The sequence below is a fragment of the Protomyctophum parallelum genome (genome assembly GCF_964188405.1).
Source record: "Protomyctophum parallelum genome assembly, chromosome: 15".
Lineage (NCBI taxonomy): Eukaryota > Metazoa > Chordata > Actinopteri > Myctophiformes > Myctophidae > Protomyctophum > Protomyctophum parallelum.
Window position 1 is genome coordinate 17,271,612 of NC_139710.1, and position 11,264 is coordinate 17,282,875.

At 43.1% G+C, this 11,264-nt stretch overlaps 1 protein-coding gene across 2 annotated transcripts in view; it reads right to left on the reverse strand.

Moving 5' to 3' along the window:
* The window catches only part of efna5b (ephrin-A5b), a 117,138-nt gene extending 107,245 nt beyond the window's left edge, over positions 1-9,893 (reverse strand). The window contains exon 1 of one of the 2 annotated variants that reach the window (XM_083784408.1): positions 8,669-9,893. In XM_083784408.1, coding sequence (XP_083640534.1) covers positions 8,669-8,793 — 125 coding nt within the window. In that variant the 5' untranslated portion in view covers positions 8,794-9,893. The remainder of the gene's footprint in view (positions 1-8,668) is intronic. The other variant, XM_083784407.1, reaches the window with a different exon arrangement.
* Positions 9,894-11,264: the final 1,371 nt, after the last annotated feature.

An 11,264-nucleotide genomic window follows, 5' to 3' on the forward strand; every position in this document is an offset into this window, starting at 1 on the left:
AGACTGAACAAAGAGAAAGCACCATTGTTTGTTTGCTTGCTTGCTTGCAACATTTGTTTATGTTTATGTTCAGTGGAACATTGCTTGTGGCAGTGGAAACTTAATAAAGAGGTGTTCATGTTCAGAACTAGGCCAGGATATCAGTTAGTCCTTTCAACCATGATGTACCTGAGCTGCTTTCCAACAGTGAGCCAAGACAAACACCAAAATTCAAACAGAAAATGTGACAACGTGTGTAAACGCTCGGCAAGGGGCGCTCGTTGGACGCAGGTGAGGAGGCGGAAAAACCGCATCCGGTGCCACATGATGATCCACGAGTTATATTTAGGGCCGTGGACGTTTGGAAATAAACCCACTAGACCGTGTCTGCTCCTGGGGGGGTGGGGGGCAGACCACACAACTATACAATGTTTCCACAGTATTTTTCCCCTCTCTGACTCTCTCAGTCTGTCTGTTGGAGGACGAATTACCTCATGAGTCATTTACAACTGGCTACAACCCGTCAATTAGGTCTTTATTCACGAGCTGGAGATGTATTCTCTGCTGGGATCTATTCTCCACACTGCTGCCCAGCTAGAAAAACATCCACTCACTCCCCCACAGCCCCACAAGTGAAATAAGGAAAACGTCACTGAGTGTCCGAAGCCAGCCTACCATGAAAGGAATTATCTGTGGAAAATATGTCTAGCAACCCCCTCCTCCTCCTAAATCGTTTCCCATCACATTTTTCACTTGAAATGACAGTGAGAGAAAAATTATAATAATTTGAAAGCCCATCAGTCGCTCTGATCTTTACATGTAAATGCAGCTGCTGTAGTTGCAAGACGATGGCAGTAGTAAATGAGATTAACAAGATGGCAAATGGTGCATTTATAAGATTCATAAGATCAAATCAAACCGAGTACAATACGATTTATCAGATAAATACAGCTCTTACTTCAGTTGTACACTTGGAATGATTGGTTTGGCAGCGGAGGGCATTGATATAGCTATCAGACTTCGCTCAGTAGCGCCCCTTTCTGGTCAGGGGTGATAGATCGCCCTAGCGTTACTATACAGTAACAGCTGCTTCTAAGCCTCCATCTTACAGAGGAGAGCACTGGAGCCGAAGAGGGGTATAGTAGCGCCATTTTCAGCTCCGAACAAAAGGCCTATAACACTGTACAGCGAGAGACCTGGACAAGGCTGTCCGCCCTTATCAGACCTATGATAGTCCTATACATTACTATTTATGGGTTCTTGCAGGATCTCGGAATTCATTTAAAGATTTACCACAGTTATATAATGAGATCATAGTTTCACCGTAGTTAACCATGGAATTCATTTAACCCCGTAATCAGAAAAAGGGACTTCTATCAACACGGTCTCAACAGCTTCCATACCCTGCGTTCTGCACAACTGAAATCATGTGGTCCTTTCTGTGGTTGATTTGTGACGGCAAAGTTTACCAGCAGGAACAGCAAGATCTTCTCTAAAACACTTGGACAGTGGAGAGTAACGTGACTGTGGTGGAGTGTGGTGCACTGCAGACTTTTAGGTCAACTGTTTTCTCAAACTCTGCCATCCTATAAACCTTCGAGCTTTTGGACTGAAACTGGAGTGATATTGGCAACACTAATCTCCAGATAAACAAACACATGCATTTGAAATGAGACAACCACCAGAAGAAAACAAAAAAATGGGAATGGGAATTTGGGAAAGATATTTTTTTATCAGTGTCATGGTAGAAAATGATAAAAATCCCCAGCATAGACCATGGTGCATATATGTGTAAGCTGGTTAATACATAATACTTTATTGTTTGGTAGAAGTAGAATTCCTGTGAAAGTCAGGGGTTATAAGAGGGGCAAACAGACAGATTGCTGGGCTGATAGTGGCGTTTCAGCGCTCCATCTGACCTTGGGCTGATTACTCTGAAAACAAAAGAACGTCTTTGAAATATGCTGCCCTGGGCAAGGCATGTGCAAATTAAATAACGTATGTACCATTTTTAGTTATAAGTACAGAACAGAGATCCCTATTGGCCTTTAATAAAGAATAATATTGCTGCTGTCACGCACAAACTTTGTATCTTCATATTTCGACTTCATGTTTTTTTTTGCAAATGACCGGTAATGCTTTGCTTTATCATACGAAACTCAAACAGAAGTAGTGAAAATAGCATTATCAAGCTCGCAACACCTTTTAACTTACTTTAAAATGTATTTTAAAATGTTGGTTTTGGACATACAAGGTTTTCACCCGCCAGCAATGATATATGATATTTAGGACTCATTCCGCATAGTTAACCTTAATAAAAAGTAATATTTATCTAATAATTTACACACAACTTTTAAGATAATATTGTGTGAAAGTCATTCAACAACTAAGAAAAATCAAGGTCATAAAGAGCTATAAATCGTTCAACATCAAGCACAATGCCAAATTTCAAGAGGTTTATCAACTAACTTCCAAACATAAAGGAAAAATATAGAACAAAACAAAAATCTCAGGAATGTCTTTCTGTTCCGTTAGTCTGCCTTTATTTGTATTGCATGATTAACATATTCCATGCACTGTCGAGTCTGACCACCAACGAGCCCCTACGACAGGACCGTGTCTGCCCGCCACACAGCACCTCCAACCGGGACACGGCCAGTAGGCCTCTCCCTGGTCCACACCGCACACTACAGAACAGGACCATGTCTGCCCGCCACACAGCACCTCCACCTCCACACTACAGAACAGCTGCTCTGCCAAACATTTTCACTACTGCATGCTCGGCTCATTTTCTAGCTAATAGAAAAGAGACGGGGGGAAATAAATCTAAATTAAATGGGCATCGGATTCACGGGAGATTTTCTCTTTTAAATCCCACAACTATTTTAATCTTATAAATGTAATTCACGGTCACATCATCGCCATACCAATTTATATAGTTCTCTTTTCTTTCTCTTCTCCTCTCTTCTTCCGTTTCTCCTTCTCTTTGTGCCTCCCCCACCCTCCATTCCTAATTTCCTACTGCTCCCTCGCTCCCTGCTCCTTGGTCGGCGAATGTGCTCTCGCCAGTGCCACGGGATGAAATAGCGACAGAGCGAGGGGTCATTAACGAGAACTAATCAGCCCTCAGACAGACAGAGGGGCAGAGAGAGAGAGAGAGAGATAGGGAGAGAGAGAGAGAGAGAGAGAGAGAGAGAGAGAGAGAGAGAGAGAGAGAGAGAGAGATAGGGAGAGAGAGAGAGAGAGAGAGAGAGAGAGAGAGAAAGACACATGTGGGGAAAGGAGAGCGAGTATACTGTAGCTATAGCAGAGAGGACGAGTAAAACCCAGCTCTGAGTAAAACGAAAAAGGAGAAGCGAGAGCACGGAGAGAATGGAATGTAGAAGTAGACTATGGTGCCAAGGTAAAACAACTACCCAAATAAACCATCAAATTGGATACGAAACTGACTGAAAAAATAACATTTGAAAACATATACACTGTATTCCATTTGTACCCGAGTTAAATCGATACGCGGGATTTTGCTGTGTACCTACATAAAGCTTTACATTGAAGTCTATCTTAAGGAGGGTTGTGGCCTGACAAATACCCTGGGGCGTATGGACTAGCTTTTTTACTTCTGTCTTATATGCCTATGTTAGTGCACAATCAGCACACACACACACACAAAGTGACAAGACGTTTTCCACGTCTCACTGGCCAGTGACAGGTAATGAGGGGTCCAGGGAGAGAGAGACAAAGGGGGGGGATATCTGCTTTCAATGAGTCTGGGGGAGACGGGAACGAGGCCTCTGTGACCTTGCAGTTCATTCCTCACATCGTACACACAGACATGCACACAAAAACAACAAAACAACCAGGAAATTGCAACAAAGAAAAGCTAGTGTTGACTAACTGCTAGATTATGTCCACCTCAAAACCTCAAACTAAAACACGGGACACTGTAGCAATTGCTTTGATATATAATAAGACAAAAGTCAAACAGCATCATGATTCATGACTGATTAAAATTAAAATGACTGCAGCCACATCAGTGTGGGTGTTGTTGTATAAAAAATAAAGAAACAAAACCCCCCACTACCACCTCAAGGAGACTTCTAGTTTGTCATTCTCTCGGCCAACTTTCCGCTTCGTTATTCTTCGCCGAGCGCGCACGACCTCTGCCTGCACACCTCTCGGCTTGCTATGTGTGACCTCTGAGCATTATTTTTTCTCTTTTCTTCGCAGTCAGCTGCGGAGAGACGCCTGAAATATCTAATTGTATTCATTCATTTTCTGGGCTCGGCGAGGGGACTGTGGGGGTGTGTGGGGGTGGGCAGAGAGTATGAAACAACAAGGAGACCGGCACTGTGTGGGGAGGCAAGAGGGGAGAGGAGAGAGAATGACGGTCTCTTCAGCATTTCAGCTGAGACATCATTAGAGCCCAGTGGCTGTCTTCGTACTCATTATAATAAATACTCACACACAGAGAGAGAGAGAGTGAGAGTGAGAGTGAGAGTGAGAGAGAGAGAGAGAGAGAGAGAGAGAGAGAGAGAGAGAGAGAGAGAGAGAGAGAGAGAGAGAGAGAGAGAGAGAGAGAGAGAGAGAGAGAGAGAGAGTGATAGCGGTCAGCAAAACCCATAGAGAAATGGCCCCTTTATTTCAAGGCAAAATAAAGGTGAATACACCTATAGGGGTCCTTGCATGTCCCTTAAAGTAGTCGTGTAACATTGTTGTGGAGGGCTAACATATTCTGTATGTACATACGAGAGTGCTAAGAGAGAAAAGCTATGAGGAAAGGGGGGGGGGTATGATTTGAGTGAAATAGGATGAGAACGAGCAAGTGTTGCACCACGAAACAGAGGGGGGGGGGGGGGGGGGAGAGAGAGAGAGAGAGAGAGAGAGAGAGAGAGAGAGAGAGAGAGAGAGAGAGGAACAGCCAGAGAGAAAACATGAAGGTAGCCTACACCCGAGTAATTAAGCAATTAGCATGTTTCTGGTCTCATGCTGAAGGCGTTAGACACACAGGCAGACCGAAGCCAGTAACAGCTAGGAAATCCCCGCTCCCCGCACCCTCCACCCCGCTAGACAACACCACTAAGACACTGTCAGCTGCTGTTACACATTATGGCTCACTGTTACATTATGAAATTCCCCAGAAATCCGCCAATAACCATTAACGATTTGACTACAACAAAAGCCTACATTTCCCTGGCCTGGATAAATTCTCCCTAATTCATTTTTTATATATTATTATAATAATAATAATCATGTCTGTAAAAGACACACTTTGCCTACCAACTACTTAGGCATCCGTTACTTTGAAAATGCTTTATGTATATATTTTTAATTGTACCATCAATCATTTTGTCATTGTCACTTTTTTGGATAGCTTGTTTTGGAACGAAACCCTGCTAGTGATGGTTTTTCCTGTTCACAGGGCGTAGAGCAAATACCAGGACCTGCGTGTGAGAGAAGAAGCCTGTAAAAAGTGGTATGGGAGCTAATGTTGTACAGTTATCTAGCCTTGAGTGTAAACGACTCAATAGTTATTAACTGAATCATCAATAGGAGGGTGTCCGCTATATCTCTCCCAGACTCTCCCTCTGTTTTTTATCTCCTCTCCTCGTCTCTCCGATGTGCCCTTGCTGGCTTCCTCTCTCTGCCCCGCAGGGGTGAGAGTCAAACAAACTCTATTAGAGTAAGTAGAACAGAGTGACTGGCGTTAGAACCTCTGTGAAAACCTGTTTCCTTTCCCCGGGCAAGTCAGGGCTTCAGAAACAGATGAGGCTCAGGAAGCTATCTATTTCTCATATTTTACTGGGGACAGAAAGGGAACAAAAAGCACAACATGCACGCAGTCTAGTCTGATCACAAAAGTTCTTGTTATGTTCTCTCCTTCAGTTTCAGGCTCGGATATGAGCTTAACAGTAGATTTACTCAAACTTCCTTTACACTTTCTTGTGTTTTTTTTTTTTGAGGGGTGGGGGGTGGCTTTTCTTTTCTTTTTTTTTACTGGGGACTGTGAAAACTTGTCAGCACATCTGGAAGGAATCAAGTCAACTGAGCGGCCAGTCAAGTCAAAACTTTTCGGGGTGAAAAAAATGTGCAGTCTAATGAAAGTGTGTCTATCAACAGAACACATCAAGATTTAGCTCAAATTTGTGTTTGCTTCCATTGAACAAAGCGGCACATAAATAAACAACGGGGTAAGTCAGAGCGAGGCCCAGAGACCACAACAGTCACTCTATGGTATATCAGTCCTGTGAATCTACACACCCCACTGGACGGGCCCAGACTTTAGAAAAGTGCACTATGCTCACTCAGACCTACATTTTGTACCCTTGACCACAAATTGCTCCGCGCAATAAATCTTGTTTTCACAAACTTCAAACTGAATATAAATAGTTGTGCAACAAAGTCAGCGCATACGATTAATGGCTTCGTGTGCATCGGGAGAGTAAGCCGAGGATTTTATTCAACAAATACTAAGTGCTGTTGGCAGTTGAGTGAAAGATCTCTGTAAACTGTACCAGCGGTATTTAGAGGTAATAAGTCTAGGGACAATGCTGCACTGTCTACCTCCATGAGGGAGTTTTATATGGGAAATGTTGTCTAATGAACATACACACAGAATAGGGTTGACTTAAATGTTTTCACGACAAAGAGGGATTTGAGCCAAGGCAGTGGTACTAAATAAAGTTTTAGCTCAACTTTTAGCGTATAGCTCCTGAGGCCCTTTTCAGTCAACCAACACATAACAACTCGCTCATTCTAACATAATTTTGGCAGATCTCTTTGTGGTCATAATATAACACAGTGATTCTCACTCAATCTATGGGCCGGGACCCACGGGTGGGCAGTGAGGATATCGCAAGTGCCAAATAATTGGCAAAACACTAAGATTGTATTGATAATAAAACATTAATAAAAATAATAATGTAAAACAACATTCATGGTGTTTTTCTTTAATACCTTGAAATGTTGTTTTCATTGTGATACGATATAGGAACTTGGACCATATTTAGTTCCATTGATCCAAGCCAGAACAAATTTGATTGATCATTAAAATAAACCTGCTCTGACCACTTAACAGAGCGGGCCAGTAACACTTTCTAGATTTTGAGGTGGGCCCTGACCCAGAAAGGGTTGAGAACCACTGCTAACACACTATCACACTCTTACTATAAAAGATAAATTAACTATTAATCTATAACCTGGAAATGTTTTGCACCTTAATACAAGGTCAATGTTAGAGTAGGCCTATTCAAATACTAAAAAAAAAAAAAACTTTTTTACTTTGGTTTGAATGGGACATTAGCAGTGGCCATAACTTCTAATCACCGTTGACAATATAAATAATGGTTTGCTGAGTTGCAGCGACAAGACTTGTTTAACGTGATCCATTTTAATTTGAATAAGTTCAATTGTAGCTGCCAGAAAGTTTCAACAACATAGTCTCTAAGCCACAGAATGTTGTTGTTGAAGTTCACAAAGGCTGATGAGGCAACTTTACGGTCGCTAAACTGTATGGTGCTAGTCTTATTTCAGTTTTTTACAAGGTAAGATTTTTAAATAAAATAAAAACTAATTTTGAATGAGAATGAGTTGTAGGATAACTTTTCATTCTTTGGTTTGAACACATGTTGATCAATAAGTCCAGATCAATATATAGCCTTCTCCAGTTTAAATAAATAAATAAATACAAATCTGATAGTCTGATATTAATGTTAGTAATTATAGGCTATTTAATAATTGTGCACTGGAGCAATTAAAAGGGCAATTTGGTTGGTAGACTATTGTAAATAGGACAGGGTAAACTATCAAACTTTTTACTAAGAAACTTGTTTAAAGGAAATGCATGGGAGAAAAGATAATTACCATGATACAATAACATGTAACAAATATAAGCAAAATATATATTTATATTTACAGTCCAGGCCACGAAAATAGTCTGCTTTAGTTTTTAAATGATCATTTAATGGACTTATTTGCTTAGACAAGTTTATACGCGAGCCATAAGCTACGGTGGTCCACTGCTCCACACACGCTCTGCCGCTCTCTTCAATGTTTCACCATAGGCTTTACTACCGGCCCCGTTGCATAAACAAGTATGACATATATCTAGCCTATTAAAACAACTAGTTTTCAACCAATAACCATTGGCTACATGATTCTTTTCACTCTATCCAATACGGGCCTCTGGCCGAACAGATCAATTCAGTGTTTAAAGAAAACTGGAGTTGACATCAGTATCAGCATCTTCTCATATTTCGCTCACTGTTCACGGGAAAGAAACCAGAGAAATGGCATATTTCACGAGTCCGCGTGCACAATAACTTGGATTAACTGAATGAATTAAATGGATTTGCAATTAAAAAAAAAATCTGGGGACAAAATTAAGGTTTAATAGGCCTTATTGCGCACGATTTTTAACGGCTTGTATTCTCTCGGGCATGCCGTTTATGGGCAATAATAATGTGCGCCGGGGCGAATACGCAGTAACAGTTCTGTTGTATCATACTACTACTGGCATTATGCCCTTACTGCGGAGAATAAACATATTGATTAAGGGGAGAAGGGAATGGGGAAGAAAAGCCATCACTCCACCTCACGGGGCTTCACGTAGGCTAGTCCAGATAATGATTATGATGACCCGAAACATCAGCGACTCTGCGAATCAACGTGCCCGAGGCTCGGGGAGACTCACCTCGGGTTGGTTCTGTTCCAGAAGACGGCATAGCGGTCGGCGTTCACTTTGGAGCTCGGCTCCTGGCTAAATACACACATCCACAGCGCCAGGCACACGAACGCGACCATTTCCACTTGCAGCATCACTACGGCGAAACTTCCGCACGTATTCCTCTTCAGTTTCGGGGGCGCGCTGGCTGGCCGCGCGGCGTGGGTCGGTCAGCTTCAGGGACGCTTCAGCTGGGACGGACGGTCACGGACGGTGTGTCCCGTTCACATGTGGCTGTCTCTCTATCGCTGCTTGTGAGTTCTAAAAAATAACAATGCAAATGCACACACAACATGCATAGAGCGGACAACGAGTGGACAGCGCGGCGGAGACCATTCAGCGGGGCACTTGGGATGGCACTTGTTTAGGCTGGAAATGGTGGGAGTCAGTCAGTGTGATTTGGCTTCAAGGTCCAGGATCCAGACAGATGATAATGGCTTGTAGGCTATGGCTGCGAGACGTCAGCCCTGACAGCCCCGCGATGCGCTCATCGAAAATGCGCAAACAGCGAGATAAATTATTACAAATGCAGAAAAAAGAATGCGGGGTAAATCGTCCTTTTAAGGAGGCTTACGCAGGCTATAATATTCTCCGTCTGTCTGTGTGGGTTGTTGTAGGCTATGCCGTCTGTGTCAGCCTGTCAGGGCAAAAGAGCAATTACTGAACAGAGCTGGTTCAAATAAAACGGCGCAACGATCAGTCCGGGATGTGCTGGAGAATGTCCAGTGTTGCCTTGTTGTGGAGCTCGTCAGATGTCCACGTTCTCCTGGCAACTTTTTAAAGCCATCTTTAGTCAGTCCGCGGCAGCGGTGTGACTGGAAACGTTATCTTTCTGTCCCCCCGATCACACGCTGACTGGTGGTGGGAAAAAGGGCTGCTATCCCAGTTCTCGGCGATGTAGTGGAAGAAGTATCACGGTGGAGGAGGTGGGGCGGAGAGGACGGACAGCCTTGTTTCTCTGGCTGCTGCGTGACAGAGGAGACGCTTGTTTATTGCAGCGAATCCAAATACCAGCATTCCAAGTATCCTCCTCATATATAAGCCATCATGCGGGTGAAAAAATCAAAAGCTCTCCCATGTGCGCAGTCAGTCTGTGTATTTCTTCCTGCCCCCCTCCTGGTGTTTCAGATTCAATGCCGGGAGTCGGGACGCGTAGGAAGGTGAGACCAAAGGCAGCCGAGCGCCGACTGCGAGAGTGGGTTCGGTTACAGTCAAGCGGGGGATAGTTCCATTGGTTTGAAATTTGAATGGGCGTCACACCAACAAAGCGAAGCCCCTCCTCTAGCTAAAAGCGAGCTAATTCAATTACCATGAGGTATAGCTGAAGAGGGTCGCAGGATAGGGACCTGTTTCGGTTTAGCTCCACAGCCACTGAGCTACACCACTGTCCCATCCAACCGATAAGGGCGCAGCAAGCGATTTAATTACATTGCAAACGGACACAGCGGACCATGGGACCACGACTCCAGTTCTCTATCTCTCTCTCTCCCCCTCTCTCTCTCACGGACAAGTAGCCTACACGCGAGTGAGCGAGCGCGCACAGAGACGGGTTGCCTGCTTGTTTGTATTGAATTTAATTTAATTTATATATTTATTTATTTTACAAAATGAGATTTTTTTTCCACCTCTCCAATGCATGATATTCTTCATCGGCGATGAATCACAAAACAGGTTTAACAGCCAAATCATTTTCATTTCATGGACATGTCATGGACACAGAGTGGAGGCAGCTTGCGAGTGTCGACGTTGACTACAGTCTCTACAGAACAGCCTGTTGCGGGGAAGAGAACAGCCTGAGGGGTTCAAGGCGCCGTTCCAGCGCCCAGACGCCCCGTAGTGGAGACCAGGAAGGATAGCTGACTCACAAGTTCACAACCTCAAGTTCGAGTGCCGTGGCTGTCTGTCGTCTAATATTTAACATTCTCATAAACATTCTCATAGCATATATATATATATATATATATATATATATATATATATATATATATATATATATATGTGTGTGTGTGTGTGTGTGTGTGTGTGTGTGTGTGTGTGTGTGTGTGTGTGTGTGTGTGTGTGTGTGTGTGTGTGTGTGTGTGTGTGTGTTGAGAAAGAGAACAGTCGGTGGACTAGCCTAATCATTCATATTCTAGTTCATAATAATTTATATGTTTAGTAGCCTACAGATATAGCCTATAGAGAGTTCTATTACTATACAAATTATACAATATTATTACATTTTCTTCTTTTTTACTTAGGTTGAGTCAAACAGCCGATTAAGACTTGTTTTGGACGTTATTCGCCCTAGCATTTTATTACTCTGAGAAACTATTATGATTGTCTGTTGTCTGTAAAGCTGAACATGTACTGTATGTGAGAGAAACAGGCCAGGGGTGGGCAACTGGCGGCCCGGGGGTCACATGCGGCCCCCACCATCACATAATGCGGCCCACAGGTTAACGTCAGAATAGTGACATTATTTCAGCTGTTGCAATTCCAAACATGCAAACATGACCCGCTTTAATTACACTTTCAGTCTATAGGCCTAGCAAAAAAAAGAGTGAATGACTGTTATTAAAATATT